This window comes from Schistocerca piceifrons, unplaced genomic scaffold (assembly GCF_021461385.2).
Source record: "Schistocerca piceifrons isolate TAMUIC-IGC-003096 unplaced genomic scaffold, iqSchPice1.1 HiC_scaffold_845, whole genome shotgun sequence".
In the NCBI taxonomy this organism is placed as follows: Eukaryota; Metazoa; Arthropoda; class Insecta; order Orthoptera; family Acrididae; genus Schistocerca; species Schistocerca piceifrons.
This window is the reverse complement of record NW_025729108.1, coordinates 783683-809411: the sequence shown is the minus strand read 5'-3', so window position 1 is coordinate 809411 and position 25729 is coordinate 783683. Positions and strand designations below refer to the sequence as shown.

At 42.5% G+C, this 25729-nt stretch overlaps 1 protein-coding gene across 1 annotated transcript in view; it reads left to right on the top strand.

The window, feature by feature from the left end:
• The window catches only part of LOC124770941 (zinc finger protein 431-like), a 105861-nt gene that overhangs the window by 22598 nt on the left and 57534 nt on the right, over positions 1–25729 (top strand). The window contains exons 4-5 of the mRNA XM_047249240.1: positions 4683–4775; positions 5699–5779. Coding sequence (XP_047105196.1) covers positions 4683–4775; positions 5699–5779 — 174 coding nt within the window. The remainder of the gene's footprint in view (positions 1–4682; positions 4776–5698; positions 5780–25729) is intronic.

Sequence of the window (25729 nt, the reverse complement as noted above, 5' to 3'; positions counted from 1 at the left end):
TGTGATGTACCTGTCATTACCACATTGTAAACTATACAAGTACTGTCTCTTATTATGGTGTCCAACAGTCATAGCTAATCCACAAAACATATGGAATGAAAATGAATGTTTGCATAACTGCCTACTTATTTGTGGCAAAAAGTATTTTAAGTATAGTTATATATGTTGGCAATATAAGACTATTATTGAGTCTGAGAAGCCTACTTTCACTACTGTTTGGGGGTTACCACCAATAGCATGCGCTTTCATATATTGCACAAATTTCACCCATATTCATTCTTGCCCTTCGTCTCCCCTCCACTCTTCTGATGCTACCGTCCCACAGGTGTGTCATCTGTCTCTTCAGTGTACACTCCATGGCTTGCTAAATATTTCAAGGGTTTCTGCTCAATGTTTCGGCCAGCTTTGGTCGAAGAGTATTTTGAACATGACAACTTTCTTGGAGGGCATTACTACAAATACATTAAGAATTTACTGTTAACATGTTGATGGTAGTATGGTCTTTACTTCGTATGCAGTCTGACTAGTGTGCATTCATCAGAGGACCTCAAACAACTGCCTAGCCTAAAAAACACTTGCTTTGTGTAGTGCACCACTGACCCATCAAGTATTTCTACAATTCTCCACCTCATAATGCATTTCCAGCAGTCTGCAGTTTGGGCAGTCAGAGAAGCGATGAAGCCTTTGGTTGAGACCCTCCACTCACGCCAAACCAAAGGACTTGAGTCAATTCTGGGAATGCTGATACAAACTGTGCGTGCTGCATGCACTCATGTGAGACACAGGGGCTCTTTGCCATTTGTGCTACCTCTCAATATAACTGAAGGTGGCCTCAGAACCCAAACAATGGGTATGATTAGCACCAACATCAGCCACAACTTGTAGACAGCCACAGCCTGTGTGTTTCGTAGCCACATGCAGGACATTTTCCACATCTCAGATGAGGCTCCATGGCAGACATATTCAGTACACATAGGATTCATTTCCAGTCCTGGATGCCATTTCTGTAAGGAGCTCCATAATGCGTTTGATGTTGGAGGTCCTGATTAACTAGAAAACTTCTCTCCACTTGGGCCTGTCTGGACCCTGATGAATGAACAGCTGCCAGTCCACTCACAGGGTCAGTGGGTGAGGCAGCCTCCACATCACTCTCTGCCTCAAACAGCGCTAACTGTTACGACCCATCCCTCACCATTTGGTGAGAACAACTCGGCCACATTGGGTACACCACAAGGTGTCTTAACAGAGCCAGTGGGAAAAATAGGTGGCACCTTAGGCATCCTATGTGATGAGCCAGATTCTCGGCCCCCACTACTACAATAGGCAGCAGCGTGAATGCTGCTGAATACGGCAAAACGCATCTTCAGCTGTTGGTGAACTGAGGCCAGCTCCTCCATCTGCACACAGTGTGCACACATTATATCCATTCCAGTACTACTATTCAAGAATTAACAGTAAAACACACAGAGAAAGCTATATATGTAGCTGGCTATTGTTCTGATGTTTCACCAGTGGAGGCTAATGCATTATTGCACTGTGTAGCTTTTCATTCAAAATAATTAAGATCTGTGCAACAGACCACGAATACACTTTAAAGTTACTAAAATATGGGATTGCACCTCTTTACTACAAAAGCATCGAAGGAATGTAATCATAAAATGAGAGGGAGAGCGAGAGGGAGGGGGAGAGCTACATATGAAGGGCTTATTTCAATAGTGGTACAAGTCCATTACCTCCACTTTTCTGCCTATAATGCTTCTGAAATTAATGATCCAAACAAAGAGAAAGAAAGGTTCATGTCTAGCAAAAAGCCATATGCTTGAATACATTTGTGGTATCTCAACTGCAGATTTTTCAGCCTCATTTAACTTTAGGACTTTGTATCTCAAGATGAACAAAAATGGACTTTTACCACTACTGAAATAAGCCCTTCATATGTAACCTGATTCTGAAACAACCCTGATTAAATCAGGGTATTGTTAGCAGTCAAATAATATACGGGCTTCACCTTTGTTTCAAGTAACGGTAACCTAATATCATACATGCTAATTGATTTTGAGTGCTATGGGTGTTATTTCAGGCAGAATTTGGCTGCTCAATAATGCTACATTCAAGGAGCAGGGATTGTTGACTAAAGAAGGTCATGAAAGTTAGGCTGAGGTAAAGTTACATATTTTTGGTTAAACATAAATGGGAGGAATTACTATCACTGCAAAATAAATTTTTGTTCATATCTAACCTCAACATGTCAAATATGCATGTGTTGTCTGTTCTTTTGGACATGTCCAAGGGGACAGACAGCATTTTGATCCTGCAGCCACAATGACTCAGGGACAAAGGAAGTAGAGACATTAGTTGTCTGTGGGCATTAATTTACATCAATGGGGAGGATTGAAAATTTGTGCTGGACCAGGAATTGAACCCAAGTCTCATGTGGACTGGGCAGTTGCAGTGACAACTATGCCTTCTGGACGCAGTGGTCATCACATCTGCATGGTCTACTCTAGCATGCTTCCTGTCAGACCCAAATTCTGAACTTACTCACCACTGATGCAGTGCTCATGCTCATGATCCTCCTTACACATGGTGTCTCACTGGTTCCTGTAAGAGGTAGTGTGGTGTGCACCTACACTGAAAGGATCATTGGCTGACATCACCTTAATTACATATTGGGGACCATTCTTTCGAATATGTCGATGTATCATCACATCATGTTCCAACAATCTGAACAAGTTTTTTCCTTACTGCAATCATTTATCCAGCGTTGTGGACGTGAATCTGTAATATCAGCATTCCCTGTTTGTGACCATTTCTTGGTAAAAACAATTGTCACAATATGGTATAATTTTGCTTGCTGGGATCAACCCACAACAATGGGGACAAACATTCAGCCAGTGTGATATTCCTCCTCTCACTGTGCCATTATGGTCAACACTCACTCATTGTGCAGCTTCATCAATGCATCTGAAAGGGGCAACAGTGCATACTGGGAGCATTAAGTGATTGACTACCGATACCTTGTATTTTCTACTTGTTTGAATAAAATATGCTTACCTTTCAGTAGGTAATTATGCATCCCCTACTGTGCTCTGCTGGTGTCACATACTGCAGTTTTAGCCTCTGAGACAAGCAGTTGCTGGCCATTCAAAACAAACAAAAGACAACTGTGTAATAGACTGCACGAATCTATGCATTACAGTTTTGTAAATGTGAGATTACATCTCTGAAACTTACTCATTGTTGCTACATAGGGACCCTACCATTTTCCAGAGAATATGTAGTGGGGGTCACAAAACTAATGAAAGGTCTGATCTGAGTCTTAAACTCTGCTCAAAATTGGGTGATAGTAGTTCATCCACAGCTTGACTCTACAAATTAAAAGATGTTCTCTTGCCTCACTTACAAACGTTCATTGCCTCTTCAGCCAACAGCCAAAAAGTGAGCCTAGGATGTCCTCTGAGCCCAACCAACAGATTTTGTTGTTGCACACGAGCCTCAGCTCACAGCTGGCCAATAGAACTTACACCATATCTCATATGAGACAGTGGCAGATACAGAAAAACCTCAAGGAGGGCTCACTAAAGATATCTTGAGTTACTTTTACTGTAATAAAAGCTAATCAAGTCGTATGGAAAATGTAAGAAAGTTTTATTTAAACTGATTATACACATATACATGATATAAAAAAGTTATAGTTGTGGTTCTGTACTTTAAATGATGAATTCTATGCACCTACTCTTCCTGACAAATTGGTTAATTACATTGTCAGCACGACAAGCAATCTCAGGGTGAGTGTCCAACAGAGCTAAGCCATTAAGTCGATCCTCCTTCACTGTTGACCTCAGCCATGTCTTTGTACACCGCAGTGTTGAAAAACTTCTTTCTACTGCAGAAATAGATGCAGGTAGACAAATATTTTGTACAGCGTGTGCAAAGTAGGATAGTCAGATATAGGATAGAGAGACAATGCTTGCATAACAAAAACACAATCATTAAGGGCATTTATGCTCGTTGCTTGTATTGAAGAGACTGTCCCATTAGTCTCTTTTTAATCACAAAGTGTGAGTCATCTTCAAAATACAGTAGTTCGGTTAAGCACTGATTTAGTTTGTGCGCAAGATCATTAGCATCGTATTCCAGTAATTGTGATGGGAAAAGGATGTTGAATTTAAAATAATAAATATTTTCTTCAGCAAAATGCTCTCTCATGCCAGTTGTAACATGGTCCAGTGTTGGAATAAAAAGTTACTTTCTAATATGTCGTAGCATCATCATTATGATGAATGTCGAATCTAATTTTGCTTTTGCCATTGCTCAATGCCCAAGATATGGTCTTGTAAGATTTTGCTGACTGCTGACTGGATATGTTATGCGCATGTCACTTGGCGTAAATAGATTGATAAGAAACTCCCCTTTTCTCCCCCTTCTCTACCCCCACCCTCTATCCCCACCCTCTATCTCCCCCACCCTGTCTCCCTGCCCCCGCGCCCTGTCTCCCTGCCCCCGCGCCCTGTCTCCCTGCCCCCGCGCCCTGTCTCCCTGCCCCCGCGCCCTGTCTCCCTGCCCCCGCGCCCCGACCCACCACCACCACCCTGTCTCAGCCCCTTCTCTCTCCCTGTATGACAGTGCCGTGTAGGAACAAGAGACAGATGCCCTGATACGTCAGTTTCTTGGTTTTTCAGTTTCTTGAAGACCCATTAAAGGCTGGCGACCCTAGTTTTTGCGTAAAGCAAGATCCCGAACTGAAACACCGTGCTGCTGGATCTGAGCATAATGTAAGTTTTCACACAAGCACTGTATTGTGCAGGAAGTGTAGTAAGAAACTCTAGTTAGATGTGTTATTTGTAGGGTATTACCAATAGTATTTTAACAGCACTTGTAACAAGCATATCTTTATGAACCATTACTCTTACATTAATTTTTTATTGTGATTCTATGTAATGAATGCCTTAAGTACATATTTGGTGTCAACGGAACAAGGAAGACTTTCTCTTGGAAGTAATTGTTAGACTTGTTACATCTCTGTTTCACAGTGCTGTGACATATTCGGAACTACGACATGTGATGGATGTATATTCTAGAGTTCCCAGTCACTATTCACTGTAGTATTTACATCATTACTGAAAACGTGCTGTGGAATTCCTTATGATTTTAATCCAGTACACATGACATAAATTTGCATTGTTCCCTAAAGAGCAGGCACTGAAAATACATGGTGATATGGCAAGAAGCTATGTAAATAACATTAAATTTGGGTAATTTTGATGATAATGTATGGAATGCCACATTCATTTGATTAATGACCAAAAATTCCTCTTGTTTATGGGTTTACTGTTGGAAGATTATTTGCATCTTTATATTATCTGAGTTTAATTTTGAAATGTTGCCACACACATATATCAAATTTGTATATGGGAGTACAACCATCCGATAGAGTAGGCCATAGTGCCTCTGAAATCAGAGTGGATTATGTGACAGGAATAGAAAGTGAAAGCATGCCAAATAAGTACTGCACAATGGCTGATAGCAAAATCAGGGGCAATAGAACTGATTTGGATGCATTCTGGCACACTCTCCTCTCAATTGATAAGAATCTCTGCAAAGGTGGATGAGACTAATGAGAAAAGAATATTGAGAGCTGTCATATACACACAGAAGATAGCAAGCAGTTATAATTCACAGATTGTTCTTCTTTCAGTCTGTTGAAGATCCATTGGGAATATCTTTGTCCACTGATTTTATCAAGGAGGATCCTGAATTAAATATAACTGAGAATACTGTAAGTATTTACATCTCTGATGTATTGCATGTATTCAAGTAGTAAGTCTTTTGTTAAGTGTGTAGAGTAAAAGATGCATTGCAGTGGAATTGTCACTGATTGTCAGTTTTCTGGAATTTGTTGCTCTTTGTAATTGTAGAGTATTCTTGTACTTCTGCACTTGACTTTCATATCACCTCTTACATTCTGACTGTTTTAAATAGAAGTGGAAGGGGACTAGTGGCTGGTATAATGCTGTTCTCAGTAGCCCTTGTTGTTATCAACTACACTGTATAATGGTTGTCTGTGATGGTCGCGAAATTCACATTTAGATGAAGTGTAAGTTCTAATAGTGTAGATGATTTGAGAAATATTCCTACTTTCAACAACTTCTGATACATAGAATTCAAAAGAACACTGGCTGTTCTTATCTTTTGTGTGAATCATAGTTATTCTTGAGTTTGCCCTAAATATTTTTTTGGGATTTGAAAAACAGAGATGAAATTTGTGGGTTCTAGATCAGCCCCAATATGTTGGCCACAACCTGTACATATTGTGACAGCTTCTGTGGTACCTGTTGTATTACTTATAAAATTTTCATTAATAGAAAAACTCTTATAGCTTTTAGTGAATGACTGTATATAGCTGAAGCCATGTATGGCCTCACCATTCGAGTCCTGGCAGATCTGAAGAAGAAAGATTATTTTTTTAAATATGCTTTATGACCTTGCTAAGGGAAGGAGAAGCTCGCATTGATAAACATGTCACAAGAATGAAATTAGACAAATATTGGGGAATATTCAACATGCATTTGCGAAGGTTAGGTACTGGCTCACTCTTGATCTGATTGTTCATAAACAAACTTTCTGAAGTTATAAAGGATTTTTTTCAGGCACTGAAATGTTAGCTTCTTCAGACACTGGAATGTGTGGTGATCCTACAAGCATACAGGTCTAGGATCCAAACTATCATGCTAGGGACAGCTCAGAGAATATATAAAGGAGTATAGCTGATTCACAGCTAACAGGCCAAGACTTAAATGTCACAGGGACTCATGTTATGCCATTTTAAACAAATGAAAGGGATGCATTGGCATCACAAGTAGACAGGACAGTAAATGAAACAGTAGTAGTGTTGTTCCACAAGAAGGGTTTTACAGAAATGAGAATGCTGCACATAGTAGTCAGGGATGTGCATATGAGGAGTTTGGCTAAAACAGTGATCTGTAGGGTGTCCTAGGGCATAGCTGTAGTTGTCAAAGTGGCTGGATTGTAGTTGGTGACCACTTACCATGAAAATACAAAAGGCCATACTGGCCTTCATATGCAGCCCAAGATATCACAGGTCAAACAAGATGTCTCCATGGCACCAGGGCCAGAGGTTCAGGGATAGTGTCCACTGCATGGAGTGCTGCTCCCATAGCAAGTGTGTAGAACAGTGTGTTTCTGGTTGTGTGGTCTGGAAAACCATGTCATGTGGTAGGCACTGAAATCACTGATGTTGTACCCCACTTGTTACTTTGAAAATACGTAACTTAGATTAAACAGTGGTAGACGCCTGAGAAATCTACGAATAGAATGTGTGACCATAACAGTGATGCTGAGTAGTACATGCAATTGTGCAGCAAATGTGTTAGCTCTGTCAGCTAGAGTGGACATGCAACCTTTGTGGTCTTGGGAGCATAAAATGCAAGAGCTTAATAATGATGCAGAAAAATAGGGCTGACCATTTTGATACTGGCACATGGCCAGCAAGATTCTGTAGTAATTGTGGAATTGGGAGTTTTATTAGGTAATTGCATGAGAAGCTAGGGCAAGCTAGCAAGATAGCAAATTAATACTTTGTTGGAGAAGCAGTTCAGTGCCAGGCTGCTACATCTGTTACTGGTAGATTCAAACAACGCACAAGTGTAACAGAGATCCTTCAGGAACTGATGTTCTTTCTAGAAACACTACTGAGAAAATTTAGAGAACTGCCATTTGAAGCTGACTGGTGAACGATTTTGTTGTATCCAACATACACAGCACATAAGGACTATGAAGGTGAAATTTGAGAAGTCAGGGCTGATTGACAGGCACATATACAGTCTTTTTCACTCATATTTGTGAGTGGAATGGGAACGGAAATCACCAGCAGGGTTATGGGGTACCCTTTGCGATGTGCCATTAAGTGGATAGCGGAGTATAGATGTATGTGAAAATTCTAGGTAAAATAAGTAGCTGACCAATGTAGTAGGAGCAACAACAATATTTTTCATAGTAGTAAATGTACATATACATACATAGAAAATCTGTTACTAGTTCCCTTAATTAGCCATGCGAGTAGATTAGCACTAGTCACAAACAGCTTGTTGTCACTGCACCTCAGAGATAAATCCCTGTGGGGGCTTCTGCCTTAAGATTTGCAGTGTGGCTCATCCCACATCCATCCACATCTTCATTTATGGAATGCAATGTGTAAATTCAAGAATGAACAAATGAATAACATTCACACCGTATCTCTAGCCAGAACAGTGTTGAAAGCAAATTTAATTTTCGGAAAAACATTCTGAAACATTCAATAATAGGTGCAACCCATCAAGACAAGTTAAGATCATCATATTTCACTGAAAGAAGTTATACCTGTATAAGCAATTCCTCAAGGATGTTTAAAATCATCAGATTTCACAAGGCTATTACTTTATTACAAAGGTACAGAATTGGGGTCAGATTTATATTTCTATACATGCCTGCAAAGCCTTTATTTCCAAAGGAACCATATGGTTTTGATGTTGCTCACATTTTGTATGTGTGCACATACATCATTAAGGTACTTTTCACAGCTATGTTTAGGACCAGATTCGTCATTTACTGATCACAAATATCAAAATCCTTTTCTACACATTTAAGCATCCAGACAATAGACTTGATCCATGCATTTGCAAGCATGTCAGTTTAGGAAACTCAATGCTGTTCCCATGTAGCATCATAGTTTATCCAGTGTTATTGGAACACATAGGAGGAGCCTTTCACAAACACCCACCAAGAAAAAAAGATACCATACTGTGAGATGAAGCAAATTTCATGGTCAGGTCTGCAGACCCTTTAGCTGATCAATGCTGCTTCCAATGCAGTGGTATACCATCTGTATGAAAAATTATATTTCTGATAATTTCCCATCTCTTCTGTTTTTTGGCCATCTATGTGTTTTCTAACATTGTCAACTTTCTTCAATTTGTTACAGAATTTGCTCCTCTTCAGATTCAGTTCAGTGCTAATCTCGTCAAACTGTTCATCACATTACTCACGTTTAGTAATAACTCCTGATCGCTGCCAACAAACTTCCTGCCCCATATTGCACAGCACTTTACCCTTATTAATGTTGCAGCTACCAGTTCAAGTCATCCCTTGAAGACTCATTTTATAAGATGGGAAAGCAATCAGAAATGGCCTGCTACTAGAAGAAGTAGACACTACTGGTCACACACTGAATGAAACATACTGCATCCAATTCCTTGGTGTCTGCTTGGGTTTCAATTGAAATGGGGTCGACAAATTCGTAAAATTGTCAAGTTGATCCCTTCAGCATTACTCACCTACAGGCAATTTCAATGGCATCTTTTGGAGTTTTCACTTGTTGTTGGAATTGTCTTCTGGGAATGCCAAATAGAAATAAATAAAATATTAATGTTATTTAATGTGAAAGGCAATAGGGAGTTCCATAGTGACATGTAGATGCAAAGTGTTCACATCACATTCCTACTACAAGCTTGTATAAAATAAATACTAATTTGTTCATTGCTGCCATGTCCTATAAGATTATCCTATAGGCTAGGACTAAGAGAAAGCGTGCTGGGAAGCATTTCTGCATGTAGACACTCTGGAGCAGGCTGTTCCAACCGAGCTCCAGGGAGCCGGAGGGCTCACTGCGGCAGCTCGGAGCCCGCATGGAGGGGGGAAAGCGAACTCACTGCCCCCTGGCTGCATGCAGCTGCAACTAACGCAATAATCCATGTTCAATGACAGCTATGACTAGGGGCAAGAGCCCTTTACCTCTATTGGAGGATGATACTTTTCTATTCATTGAGAGGGATGGTCGTCCGCAGTGTCTTGTATGTCATAAAGTATTTAATTCTGGGAAGAGCTACAATATTCAACGACATTATACACGTCTTCATGCAGCGCACAGGTAGAAGGCGTTGCACGCAGAGAACTGGTAGCCAGGCTTAAGAACGACAAACCAGGAGACGTAAGTTTAAAAACGGTTTCGTAATACTGAGTGTATCAAGACATGCCACATAGTTCGTGTTCTGTAATGCGTTTATAATATTCAGGTGAATGAGAGTGGACAAAACACTACTGAATCTGCAATTCGAGCAAGCTACAGGGTCGCTCACATCATTGGGACGAGTGGCAAGCCGTTTTTGGTGGGACCACTCGTAAAATAGTGCATGGCAGCAGTTGCAGAATGTTTGTTTCCAAGGGAGGTACTGGCAATTGAAGGGGTTGGCCTGTCGAAGCAAACAATGTTTCGTCGAATTCTGGACATGGCAGCAGATTTAGAGACACAGCTCATGAAAAAGGTGGAGAGCTTTGTTGCATTTTCACTAGTGCCTGACGAAAGCACAGACATATTGGACTGTGCTCAACTTGCAGTCTTTGTGCGTGGTGTCGACATGGAGCTGGAAGTAACTGAAGAACTCTTGGATGTGGTACCACTCGATTACACCGCAACAGGACGTGAGATTTTTTAAGCTGTTTGTGAATCAGTGTACAATACGAATTTGCAGTGGGATAAGCTCCATTCTGTAGCGACAGAAGGTGCACCACAAATGATCGGGCGTCACCAAGGTTTTGCTTCTCGTTTGCAAAATAAACTTAGGGACGAATTCGGGAAAGACATTTTGACTCTTCATCGTTTTATTCACCAACAGGCACTGTGTGCTGAAACAGTAGAGCTAGGTGGCGTAATGAAAGATGTCGTGAAGTGTGTGAATTTTTTGCGTCATCACGGTATGAATCATCGCCAATTCAAAGGATTCCTGAAAGATATGGAAGCGGAGTATGGGGATATACCTTACCACAGTACAGTTCGTTGGCTGAGTTGGGGAAAAGTTCTTGATGTTTTCTTTGCCATTCGTGAGGAAATATCCCTTTTTCTCGAAATGAAAGGGGAAGAAATGCGTTGTCTGAAAGATATAAAATGGATATCAGACCTGGCGTTCCTAGCTGACATAACCATGCATCTGAATAATATAAATCTGTCATTGCAGGGCAAAGGGCAGCTACTCGCTGACATGCACGACCAGATCAAGCGTTCATGGAAAAGTTACGTTTATTTGAGAGGCAGATGAGTAATGGACATTTAACATTCTTCAATCGTCTTTGCTTCTTTAAAATTACCTGAGGGTACTACTTTCAGCGATTACCAAGCAAAGTTAAAGCAGATCATCGCGTCATTTGATCACAATTCCGAGACCTCACTAGTTTGGATATGGAACTTAAGGTGTTCAGCACTCCTTTTTCAGTTTCCCCTGATGACTTGTCATCGTCACTTCCATTTGACATTATTGATTTCAACTTTGTTGAAAGAGAGGTATTACAACACAATGGTATCATTCATTAGAGCAAAAAACATTTCCCAAGCTTCAGAACAATGCCGCTCAGATCATGTGCGTGTTTGGAGCTAGATGTTGTTGTGAGCAGCTTTTCGCAGCAATGAAAAGAGTAAAAAGTAAGGAACGATCATTTCTTGGCAACAATGAAGGCCATCCTCCACATTAACTCTGGAACACTTTGACGCCTGATATTTCCGATCTTGTAATGAAAAGGAAATTTCAAGCTACAGAGGCCCAATAAATTTAGTATGCAATTTCTGGTACAATAGTTGTTTCTTATTTATTTCCTGAACATCATATTTCCTGGTGTAGCATGTCACCACGTCTTAGAAGCTAAGAGAATGAGGTTGTAAGTCGCAGCTGGCACATCAAAACACTCGCCTTGCCGCCTGCCTGAGCCAGCCGTGCCACATGCCGGCGTGCCAGCCCACTTGAATGGTCACAGCGAGCGACACGGCTCCCTGGAGCAGGGAGCGCTCCGCGGGTCACGACGGAGCCGATGGAACAGCCTGCTCTGGAGGAACATTCATTAATTACAGGGCAGAGAGAGATGAGCTTTTTGGTTATCTCATTCTCATGCTGGTGTCTCCTTAATTTGTTATCGATCTGAATGCCTAAGAACTTCTCTTGGAACCTCATCCAGTGTCTGTCATTGATATCTCCTTGTATCTGGAAGTCATTTGAATTTGTTTGGAATTGCATGATGTATGTTTTTGTAAGTATAAAGGTTGAATTTTTGTGCTGTTGCCTGTAAACCAGTTGCAAGCATGTTCCATTATTCTTCTGGCTGTTTCTAGTATGAATGTGTTTGGCCATTATCAGTGTACTAATTATCGGCAAACATTGCAGATTTTGAAGGCATCTCCAATGGCTTTAGCACAACATTTATGTAGGTCAGTCCTGTGGGACATCATATGTATTGTTTCCCCATTCTGTATTCAGTTTTCCTCCCAAGGTATCATTTATCACTATGACCCAGTTTATTGTTGCTAAGCTAAGATTCAGTTCTTGTAAGTGTAATTCATTTAACATGACAACACTTGTAGTTTCCCTGAGTAAAGGAAGATTAAGGCTTTAATGTGATGCCAATAAGTTTTCTCCACTTCTATGTGCCTTGTACAGTTACAGAATGAAAAAGTCATCCCAGCATTGGGGGACTGCTGTAAATAGTGAAGGAGAACATTTTGTTGATTATTTAAGTCTCTTAATTGTATCTGTTATATATTAAAATTAGGGAAATATGCCATGAACCATATACCAACCAAATAATTGCTGGAAATGGGTACATATGCCTTACCTTTTTTCATTTTTTTGGTAAACTGTGTTTCCTTTCATCACTATCTAACCAGTATGTATAATGTTCAAAACAAAACGTGGTTTGTTAAGCCCAGTGTCTGAATACAGATGTCGCAAACACGGATTGGTATTGTACGTATCTTTTGCAACACAGTTAACTCAATGTATGTGTGCTAAGTCTTCAATGATGAATCACATTGTCTTTAGTTGTCAAGTTTATAAAGAATTTAATATTTTCTCAAAACAATTCTGATCTACAAGTAAGGTTATGGCTGAGTAAATGTCAGAACATTCTTAATTTCTTGTCATAAAATGATGTGGCTCTGTTGAGAGGTTAATGTAATCTGTCCACTATTGATTCTCATAATATTTGAGGAGTAGTGTTTGGGTCAGCTGTGTTGTGACAGTTAACCAACATAAAAGATAATTACTCTTGTTGTGAAGTATTGGTTTAAATAATTTTAATGAACAACCCATAGGATGCATTGAAATATTTTGTAGGTTATCAACTAAATTTGTTTACTTCATTGTAGAAATGACTGAACTACTAAATATCCACCAATTGATGTTGGAAATAATTTGATTTTGTTGTATGATCAGTACGCCTGGTAGTTGCAGTGGATAGTTACTCATTAAATGTTAGTTGAATCGAAAGTACAATTCAGCTGAGGAAAGAGCGATTCCAAGTTTTCTCTTGGGCAATCACATGTTTGAAAAGTGAGTTTCTTTCATTGTTATAGTAACAGTTCCTTTGTAAATGATTGATAATGGGTTCACACAATTGGCCGTGTGGAATTAAAGATAGCTTCTGAAAGAATTTTTTAAAATTGTGTTTAAATCAGAAATTACTTGAATTGCACCCTTCCTTTAAAATCCAAATACATAAGGAATATGTTAAATTAGGCATGCAATAATTTAATCTAAAACTTGAAATGTTGAAGATAAAAGTCAAAAACTAATTGCATTTGGGACACCACAGATTCTATACATAGCTCGCACAAATAACATTATTCATAATGCAATTTTTGATACTCAAAAAAACTAAAACTATACATAGATCATACAATTTAAACACATGAGTCTTTCAGTTTTTCATTATATTACATTTTCTTCTTAAAAGATTCATCTTGCAACAGAGTCATAGGTCCCAATTCTAAAGACATAAGTAATATCTGATGCTTTTTAAATGATCATTGGTTAATTTATTAATGTTCAAATTAGTTCAGTTCTAACAAAAAGTGCTGTCACTTTTGTATTTTGTGAAAAAATTGTAGCCTTTGGAATGGGTTTCAAAAACATTACCATAGGTTCTGTATTTTCAGAGATGCCATAGAAATTGTTCTATACCTCTCATTTAAAATTTCTACAATGACAAAAGTCCAGGATTTATCAGATCAATATGCACATTCTTGACAGCATGTGTTGCTATTGTGTCTTCGTCTGCAGCATTTGATCCCGCAAGAATCATTTTCCACCTCTGAGTACCAGGCACATCTTTGATGGGTTGCATCCTTAGTTACGAGAAGATGTTTGGTTTTATCAAGCTTCAGGGTTCCCCCCTGTGGGTCCGGGGATTAGAATAGGCCCGAGGTATTCCTGCCTGTCGTAAAAGGCGACTAAAAGGAGTCCCACCCCCTCAAGGGGGTCGTTAGCGACTGCGTCCAGAGACGGACGGTTCCACGACCTCTATTTGCGGTCATTTTGCTTTTTCACTTCTCGTTTCTTCCTTCCTTTGGTTGGTTCCTTTCTTTGCTCTTTTCCACCTCACTGTCTTCCTTACTCTTTCCCTTGTCTTCTTCTCATTGCCTTCTTCTCATTGCCTTCTTCTCCTTGCCTTCTCATTGCCTTCTTCTCCTTGCCTTCTCTGGTCTCCGCCTCGACGTTTGAGACAGTCTGTCCTCTCTCTCCCTCTCTCTCCTCCTTTTCCTCTTCTTCCTTCCTCCCTGTGCGTGCCTGAAGGCCGACCCACGCGTTCGCACACGTAGCTGGTGACGGGGTAACGCGTAATTCCCCGCCCTGGGTAGACATGTAAGGCACGCGCGTACTCCCTGGTAAAGGCCAGGCCTGGGGAGGGGTGATTGCCTGAGCTGATACCTTCTGACCATGCCGATTGGTCCCTCCGTCTGGTTCTCGGGAGGTGTGACCTAAGGTGTAAACATTCACCTAAGGCGGGAGTGCCCTCTGTGAGGGTCCCCACAAGGAAGGAGCGCGCCATCGGAGACGCTGGCAATCATGGGGGATTCCTCCGCAATGGATTTCACTCCATCTGTCTCGACTTCTGCCCAAAAACGGAAACGTGACCAGCCATCAGTGACAAAAGTTCTACCGCCTGCCCCACAGTTCCTCGTCGTTTCTCGATCTGAGGACGGAAAGGATTTTTCCTCTGTCAACCCTTTTGTTATCCAGAAGGGTGTCGATGCCATAGCCGGATCTGTCAAATCTTGTACCAGGTTGCGTAATGGTACCTTATTACTAGAAACTGAGAGCGCCTTTCAGGCACAAAAACTGCTTCGGGCTACACTCCTGTACACGTTCCCTGTGCGGGTGGAGGGTCACCGAACCTTGAATTCGTCTCGTGGTGTGGTCTATACTAGCTCCCTCGATGGACTGACTGATGAGGAGATTCAATCTTTCCTCGCTGAGCAGGGCGTGACGGCTGTCCATAGGGTCATGAAAAGGGTCAACAATGACCTTGTACCGACCCGGACACTTTTCTTGACCTTCGATAGTGTTAAGCTGCCATCGCACATCGAGGCGGGCTACGAGGTTATTTCTGTTCGCCCCTATGTCCCGACACCTACGCGCTGTTACCAGTGTCAGCATTTCAATCACACTCGACAGTCTTGTTCCAATGCGGCTAAATGTGTCACTTGTGGCAGGGATGCCCATGAGGGTGACTGTCCACCTCCGTCCCCTCGTTGTGTGAACTGTCAGGGTGACCATGCCGCGTCCTCCCGTGACTGTCCTGTCTATAAGGAAGAACGCTGTATCCAAGAAATTCGGGTCAAAGAGAAAGTGTCCACCTCGGCTGCTCGCAAGCTATTGGCTAGTAGGAAGCCCACGCTGCTCCCAGCGGGGAAATACAGTACTGTCCTCGCCTCTCCTCAGACTACCAGGGAGGTGGCAACCCAGACATGCGATCTGACCTTCAGCACCACGGTCGTCCGTTCGGCCAGTGCTAAGATCGCCCGGTCGACGTCTCCTCTTCCTCCCGTCACCCCTCAGACACAAGCACCTTCATCAGCTTCTGCCAAGACGAAGACCCAGAAGTCAGATGCACGGGCCTTTAAGAAGGAACCGTCCCGTGCAGACTTCCTACGTACCTCGACCTCCCAGCCTTCGACCGGTACTTCCACCAAACGACCTTCCAAGAAGGCTCCTAGGAAGCACAGTTCTCCTTCTCCGCCACGGCGCATTTCTTCTCCTGCGCCACCCAGCGGTTGCCGCCCCAGGCCGTCATCCGTTTCGCCTGGCCGCACCGCTGGTAGCCGAACATCTGGCCGTTCACCGGCGGAGGAAGCCCCCCCTCCCGGCCATCTTCCCAAGATGGCCAATGAACCTATAGACCCAACGGACGAAGACTGTCCGCCTACTGATAGCGGCGGCAGTGCTCGCTCGAAGCCAGGCCCTAAGCGGCCTTCGAGGTGACCCCTTCTTTTATCTTCCTTTTCTTACGATGGCACTTATTCACTGGAATATTCGCAGCATTCGCTCCAATCGAGAGGACTTGAAGTTGCTGCTCCGCTTGCACCATCCGCTCGTTGTAGCCCTCCAGGAAACGAAGCTACGCCCATGCGATCAAATTGCCTTGGCACACTACACCTCTGTGCGTTTTGACCTACCCCCTGTGGTGGGTATCCCGGCTCATGGAGGGGTTATGTTGCTGGTCCGGGATGATATTTACTATGATCCCATCACGTTGCACACTGGCCTGCAGGCAGTTGCCATCCGCATTACTCTCCCCACTTTTACATTTTCCATTTTTACTGTTTACACTCCGTCATCTGCCGTTACCAGGGCAGACATGATGCAACTTATTGCTCAGCTACCTGCACCATTTTTGTTAACTGGAGACTTCAATGCCCACCATCCCCTTTGGGGCTCTCCAGCATCCTGCCCGAGGGCTCCCTGTTAGCAGACCTTTTCAACCAGCTCAACCTTGTCTGCCTCAATACTGGCGCCCCTACTTTTCTTTCGGACACATCTCACACCTATTCCCATTTAGACCTCTCTATATGTACTCCCCAACTTGCACACCGGTTTGAATGGTATGCACTTTCTGATACATATTCGAGCGACCACTTCCCGTGTGTTATCCATCTCCTGCAGCATATCCCCTCTCCATGCTCCTCTAGTTGGACCATCTCCAAGGCAGACTGGAGGCTCTTCTCTTCCAGGGCGACCTTTCAGGATCAAACCTTCACAAGCTGCGATCATCAGGTCACACACCTCACGGAAGTCATTCTCGCTGCTGCTGAATATTCCATCCCTCACCCTACTTCTTCTCCACATCGCGTACCGGTCCCCTGGTGGACTGCAGCATGTAGAGACGCTTTACGTGCTCGTCGACGTGCTTTACGCACCTTTAAACGCCACCCTACAGTGGCGAATTGTCTCAATTATAAACGATTACGTGCTCAGTGTCGTCGTGTTATTAAAGAAAGCAAGAAAGCCAGCTGGGCTGCTTTCACAAGCACCTTCAACAGTTTTACTCCTTCTTCTGTTGTCTGGGGTAGCCTGCGCCGGCTATCTGGCACTAAGGTTCACTCACCAGTTTCTGGCTTGACGGTCGCGAATGACGTCCTTGTGGCCCCTGAGGATGTCTCCAATGCCTTCGGCTGCTTTTTCGCCGAGGTTTCGAGCTCCGCTCATTACCACCCTGCCTTCCTCCCCCGCAAACAGGCAGAGGAGGCTAGGCCACCTAACTTCCGCTCCTCGAATCGTGAAAGTTATAATGCCCCATTCACCATGCGGGAACTCGAAACCGCACTTGGCCGATCACGGTCCTCCGCTCCAGGGCCTGATTCTATTCATATTCAGAGGCTGAAGAACCTTTCTCCTGCGGGTAAAGGTTTTCTTCTTCGTACTTATAATCGCATCTGGATTGAGGGACATGTTCCCGCATGCTGGCGCGAGTCTATTGTTGTCCCGATTCCTAAGCCGGGGAAGGACAAGCACTTGCCTTCCAGTTATCGACCCATCTCGCTTACCAGCTGTGTCTGTAAAGTGGTGGAGCGAATGGTTAACTCTCGATTGGTTTGGCTGCTCGAGTCTCGACGCCTACTTACCAATGTACAATGTGGATTTCGTAGGCGCCGCTCTGCTGTCGACCATCTGGTTACCTTGTCGACCTTCATTATGAATAACTTCTTGCGGAAGCGCCCGACCGCGGCTGTGTTCCTTGATTTGGAGAAGGCTTACGACACCTGTTGGAGGGCGGGCATTCTCCGCACCATGCATACATGGGGCCTTCGTGGTCGCCTCCCTCTTTTTATTCGTTCTTTTTTAATGGATCGACGGTTCAGGGTACGTGTGGGTTCTGTCCTGTCAGACACCTTTCGCCAGGAGAATGGTGTGCCACAGGGCTCAGTTTTGAGCGTCGCTCTCTTCGCCATCGCGATCAATCCAATAATGGATTGCCTCCCAGCTGATGTATCAGGCTCCCTTTTCGTGGACGATTTTACCATCTATTGCAGCGCGCAGTGTACACGTGTCCTGGAGCGCTGTCTTCAGCGTTCTCTTGACAGTCTTTACTCCTGGAGTGTCGCCAATGGCTTCTGTTTTTCTGCCGAGAAGACGGTCTGTATTAACTTCTGGCGCTACAAAGAGTTTCTCCCACCGTCCGTACGACTCGGTCCCGTTGCTCTCCCATTCGTGGAGACAACAAAATTTTTAGGTCTTACATTTGACAGGAAACTTAGTTGGTCTCCACATGTGTCATATTTGGCTGCCCGTTGTACCCGTTCTCTAAATGTCCTCCGTGTTCTCAGTGGTATGTCGTGGGGAGCGGATCGAACCGTCCTGCTTCGTCTATATCGGTCGATCGTCCGCTCCAAGCTGGATTATGGGAGCTTCGTATACTCCTCTGCACGGCCATCCATCTTACGCCGCCTCAACTCCATGCAACATCGGGGTTTACGACTTGCGATCGGAGCGTTTTATACTAGTCCCGTCGAGAGTCTTCATGCTGACGCTGGTGAGTTGCCACTCACCTACCGGCACGATATACTGCTTTGTCGGTATGCCTGTCGGCTACTGGCAATGCCCGACCACCCATCTTATTGTTCCTTTTTTGATGACTCTCTCGACAGTCAATACAGGTTGTATGTCTCTGCCCTGCTACCCCATGGAGTTCGCTTTCGTCGCCTCCTTCAACACCTTAATTTTTCACTCCCTGCAACCTTTCGAGTGGGCGAGAGCCACACGCCACCTTGGCTCCAGGATCAGGTTCGCGTCCACCTTGACCTCTGCTCGCTCCCGAAGGAGGTTACCCCCGGTTCAGTCTACCACTCCCGTTTTATCGCACTTCGTTCGAAGTTCATTAATATGACCTTCATTTATACAGACGGCTCTAAGACCAATGACGGGGTTGGGTGTTCCTTTATTGTCGGGGCACAAAGTTTCAAATACCGGCTCCATGGCCTTTGTTCGGTCTTCACAGCTGAGCTCTTTGCCCTCTACCAGGCTGTCCTTTACATCTGCCGCCACCGACATTCTGCATATGTCATCTACTCCGATTCCCTGAGCGCTATCCAGAGCCTCCGTGATCCGTACCCGGTTCACCCTTTCGTACACCGGATCCAATGCTCTCTTCAGCAGCTGGAGGACGTCGGTTCTCCGGTTAGCTTTATGTGGGTTCCTGGCCATGTCGGTCTCCCTGGGAACGAAGCTGCAGATGCCGCGGCCAAGGCTGCGGTCCTCCAGCCTCGGCCAGCATCTTGTTGTGTCCCTTCGTCGGATTGTTGCAGGGTCATTGGTCGGCGCATTTTATCGCAGTGGCATGCCGGTTGGGCTGCACTTCCAGACAACAAACTTCGGGCCCTGTAACCTCTTCCCGTGGCTTGGACGTCCTCCTCACGCCCTTCTCGGCGGGAGGAGGTCGTTTTGGCCCGGTTACGAATTGGCCACTGCCGGTTCAGCCATCGCCATCTGCTGACGGATGCGCCGGCGCCGTTCTGCCCCTGTGGGCAATTGCTGACGGTCTGCCATATTTTAATGGTCTGTCCAGATTTTAACACCCTGCGTCTTGATCTTGGCCTGCCTTGTACTGTAGAAGCCATTTTAGCGGATGACCCACGAGCAGCTGCTCGCGTTCTTCATTTTATCAATTTGACAACCCTCTCAAAGGACATTTGATTCTACTGTCTTCCTTTTTTAATCCTATGCCTGTTAGTCTGTCCTTTATCGTGTTTTCCGTTTCGTTGCTGTTTTAAACTTGTGACTCGCGGTGCATTCCTCACGTAGTCTAGGCGCTAATGACCGTTGAAGTTGTGCGCCCTAAAACCACAAAAAAAAAAAAGCTTCAGGGTTGTTGTGACAACAATATTATGATAGCTTAAGGTAAAAAATAATAATAGTTTTGAATATGAGCAAAAACGTTTGACCTGAATGCGAGTTACACTCTCAGTTGTCCAGAAACCATCTTCCAGTACCATAAAACATGGTTTTTCTTGAATCCGAGTTTGTGCCATTTATAAAAATCTGTAGCTCAGCCAGCATACCATTTTCTGTGTTTCATCTCGTTCCACACTCCTCTCCTCATTGCACCACAAATAGCATCCATGACAACTTTACCATGTCACGCAGCAAAGAATAACAGTCCATTTCCACTTTAAATACTCTAGAACACAAACTGGATAATGTGTACTTTTTTTTTCAAATGTAGAAGAAGTACAGCCATCTCAACGAATTGTCAAATTTTTTTAGATGTGAGATCTTCTTATTTACATCAGGTATTATTTATACGAGAACACAGCAACAGAAACTGTTTCATGTGTTAGATCTCATTAGTGATGATGGCATGATAAAATGTTCCTGCAGCATACAGGCACAACCTGCAAAGCCTGTACTTATTCATGTTATGAATGAGCACTTTGACTTTGGCCTTCGTTAATCATAGACACACTATCTACAAAGTCAGTCTGTAGATCTCCAGATTAGAGAAATCCATTTTGCATATATCCCCAATTCAGCAGATTGTGAGTTTTCTATGAAGCAGTGAACTATTAAATATAAAATTTCCTTATAAATTTCTGACACTACGTCAGTGATGCTACCATTAACTTCTGCATATTTTTGTTGCCTGTCAACATCAATCCATTTTTTTTCCATTTTACTTGTTTGTCAGTCAACTTCATTCTTTAATGTGGAGTGAAGTTTAGGAATGCAGTTCTTACACTTTATACATGAGTTCATAGTACACATGAATTATCGGTAGGCTACATGTTCCAGTAACTCCTTACCTCATAAAAAATGCTCTTTTCAGTGCATTCACCAGATAATAAGAGTTGGCATGATACCTTCATACATACATTGAAGTGTATTCAAAACAAACAAAATGTGTAATAAATGAAAGTATTTTTTATTTGTCCTATTTCTGTATCTGCCTAAAATTGCTTATAAGCTCCCTGAGCTGAAAATACCATGTAGTACTTTTTGCAAAACTCTGTGCATCTTTGTCTTCTGTCAGGTGCTTGACAGATTGTCATCTCTGTTGTAAAAAAAATTAAACTGTTTGCTTCTTTTTTTCTGAAACCTTGTTATCCAGTTTGTGTTGTTAATGTGTGCTTAAACATTATGGAAGTTGTTCCACTGGAACAATTAATTTGTTTGTCACTGCATATTTCCATGTTGGGCTCTCTGGATGTAGTTATTTTAATCTTTTCATTGCTTTTCCTAATGTTTATGGGGATTAGTATGAACGTAAATAGGGTTCTGATGTTTACACTCCAGTGACATGAGTGGTTGTGCATTTACATTACTTGTACATACTCTTCACAACTCTTTTTCCTCTTTACCTTCATTTTAAATCTAGACATTTGCGAAGTTGTTCTCTTTCCTTTCTTCTGGAGTCTTGTGATATTTTCTTGTCTTTTTCTCTACACTGAACCAATTGTAATTGATTTGCTTACAGTTTTGCAAAATTTCTCTCTCTCTCTCAAATTTACTATCCGTTATCTTTAACAGAATGCTAGTAATAATAATGTGTAACAATGCACCAGCCTTCATATACAGATGTATTTCTCTGTAAATTATTCAGTAAATGAAACTTTTATTGTTTCATCCACAAATTAATTCCACCATAAATTCTTTGCTTTACAGCACATCTTTTTTAAATTGTTTAGGTTAAAGTTACCTAACAAAAAATTTAAACATTCTTCCTGACCTACCTTCTGTGTAGTAAGAATCCTTGATGTTAAATTCTTTGGATATCACAACTTAATCAGTATTTTTAGTTCCATATCTGGCAGCAAACATGATGAATTTTTAACTTAAAATGCCTCTAACACTGTAGCCAAACAAAATGTATTTTGTAACATGGTCTACGCAGTTCAAATCAGCACACAGGAAGTGTCATACTGATCAGTACATCAGGTATGTAATGTGAAGACAAAGATTCTTCATATCATTGTAACCTCTACTTGTAACTTTCAAAAAATAGATGTGGGAAATTATTTACGTTTTTGCTCTTCAGGCAGGAAAATAGATACTACAGATAAACCTTGATGCAAAAACACAGATAAGATTCAGAAAATTATATTTTACTCTCATGTTCACATTTTGGATTGGCTCAAAACTACAAATTTGTCAGACAAAATGGCTGGTCTTCACTTAACTTCAGGAGTTGAAATAGCTAATACTGACGATACATGCACACAAAGGTACAAGGAACTTCCCTAGCTTTCGGAATTATTATTTCCTTCATCTGGAAAGAGGTAGTAACAGATACAGGAAGGTTAGGAAAGAAGGGCAGGTCACTGAGACCTAAAGTGTGTCACTCACAACGAAACATCACCAATTTCACTTTATATTTTATACAGAACAAAAGCATACAATATTTCATGGAGTATGACACACTTTTTTCTTAAAAAAAATTCCTACATCATTCAGGTGTGTCTTATACTCAAAATTAATTTTAAAATGTCCAGTGTTTGATTTAAAATTCCTGCAAGGCTTAAAGAAGGCCATATATTCAGTGCTGTGGGAAACCTATAACTATCTGGCAACACGATTCAACTGGCAGTAGCAGTGCACCGATGCAAGGAACATGAGCTGTAGAGCTTAACAAGCTTGTTAACACTGTCCCCCTCCTGCCCCGCCATCACAAACCTAGAACACTGTCAAGCCCATGATGTATCACAGCAGTCTACAGTGCCAGTGAACTTGAACTGAAAGTGATTTGTATTATTGATAACAGAAGAGTATTTTATTAGGTAGTTTATTAATGAAAAAATAGGGGTTTCATATGATGTGGGCTATAAATTGACGATAATAGCATATGCAGACCAATATGGAAACAGAGCAGCTGAGTGGCATTTTGGTCCTCCTCCAACAGAAAGAGCCATTCGTGATTGGCTTGCCAGTAAGGAAGAACTGAAAAAATGAGTGAGACTACATGTGCCAATTGAGGACTGAATGCAAAATGGCCTAAACTAATCTTATATCCAGAATTAAAGCAACAAACTACTACTTCCCCATCTTGTGTTTCATTCACAATACAATCCTACAAACTGTAACCAGATGTCCGTATGATCGTGTTCTGCATGGAAGATGGCATTCCGGTCAACTGACAACTTTGCCAGTGATGTCAGGGGTCGTATGAAACGAGGTAGTGTTTGTTGGGTAACCCCACATTCACAATCACCATGTACACAGCTACAGACAGTGCAGTTTGACATAGAGAAAATGCCTACTAGACTTGGCATTGGATGGCCATAGAAAGAAAGGAAGCAGGACAGTCCAAAATTGATGTGGCCTGATGGCTTAGTGTGAATTGTGCTGTTGTTTCTTGGATGTAATGACAGTTCATAGAGACTGAAACTGTATCCCAAAGTCCAGGACAGGGTTGACCACATGTGACTTCTGAAGAGAGGACTGTTATTTGGCTGTAAGGTCACAACAGACTGCCTTTATACTGCACGGTAGCTGGCATATAAGCCTGCAGCATCCGCTGGACATGTTGTATCAAGGTAAACTGTGTGCAGATGGCTTTGGCAGAGTGGCCTTTATTGTTGGAGACCTGCTGTACGTCTACCTCTGACACATCTTCACAGAAGGCAATGCCAAGAGTGAGCAGGCAGCTTGCTTGTGACTAAGGGCAGCCTGCCCTGTCTTGTGTTTGAATGGTGGACTCCATGCTGCATTCCAGGGTGTCACTGTGGGTGTCACAGGTGTGTGGTGTTGGCTGTGATAGTGGGACAAGTATCATATGAACTGCTTAGTACTTCTACATTTCAGATTATGTTTGTTTAGTGTTTAAGGCATGTATTGTAGATATTAATCTGGTGGCAAGTGATGAAAAACTTGCGTCTTTCCACTAGCATATTGCAGCATTGGCTGTTGCTATACTATGCCCAGCTGGCTCTGCTTTGCAAAGCAAGTTGGCCATGTTTTGCTTTTCAATACATAACACCGTCACCCATGTGCAGCTGGCTGTTCTTCTGCTCTAGCATATTTTTTGACCAGTTATGGTCAATACGCAACATTGACCTTTTTATCAAGACACTCTCTCTCTCGGATTGCTAAAATTATACTACCTATTAAACCAGAGTTACTGGCGACAAGTATTTCCGGCCTTATTTCGCCACTTATGAATCGTTCTAACAATTAATTACCTTAGCCCTTTCACTGAATCTTATAAATTTCCATAGGGCGCCTTGCCCTGCACCTTGACTCAAACATCATGGTACTAATTTCATTACTGTGCCTCTTGTACAATTTTTTCCAACTCTATATGTCTCACTTAAAAGTGAAAATAAATCAATTATTCTTCATACTATATCACTGTGCATTCTGCTGCTTTTATGCTTGGGTTATCCAACGCAGTGGAACCTGAACTATGGCTGGGTCTGAACTCGGTTGTGTTCTTTGTCTTTTGTGTACCAGAAGAACACCAGGCTCAGCAGAACAAGTGCCACTGCAGTGGTTGGTATGACAATGGTGAGTGTTGTCTCATTCTGGTGCTGATTTTCACAATATGAATTTACATGTTGCAATAACGTTTCCAGGGAGATTGGTCCCTCCTGCCAGTTCAGAAGTGTGTTTACAGATTACATTAGTTCTGGCCCTAGAGTTTGATTTAAGCTGGGTGGTTTGCGGCAGGTGGCACTTCCATGGGCTCTTCTGGCCAGTACAAATGTGGCTGGGAAATGCTCAAGTGAGTTATCCCTGCAATCATGGTGGACAGGCAGAAAGTAGGCCCCATTACTTTGGACGCTGTTCCATTTAATAAGAAAGCATTCACCTTTCATTCTACCCTCGTTGCTGATGTACCCCTCCACTTTTTGTAACAACTAGTTGCTACTACCGTCTTGACAAAGCCCATGTGCCTCGACATGCTGAAAGTACAATTCTGGCTGGACCACTTTTTAATTGTATTCTCTTTCCTCCTTTCTCCCATTATCAATTTCACTGCACAGGAATCCTGCCCCATATGCAGACAGACTATGATTTTCTCTCAGTGGTATTTTTGTAACTTTGCTTCCTCCATTTCTACATATCTTCCTTCATATTTTGCAGTTAATGACAGTCGTTGAGTTTTTACTCTTACAAATTTCTTCAGTTTTCCCCTTGTGACGAGTTATGCATGAATTATGTAGCACTCATGATGTTCTTGTTTCCCTGCTACTGTTACAGAAATGGAAATAGAAACTTTTCTTCCATCAGTTCTCAATGATACTGTGGCTACTCCAAATTAAAGGGCAAGCCTTTGTGCTCAGGTTCTGACACGAACCTCAACTTTGGTGATAGTTCCTTCTGTACTTTCCTTAGACCCTTTAAATACTTTCCTTCTTGCAACAAATTTACCTCTAGCTGGAACACTATCTTCTGCGGACTGCAACCATTTTAATAACTACTTC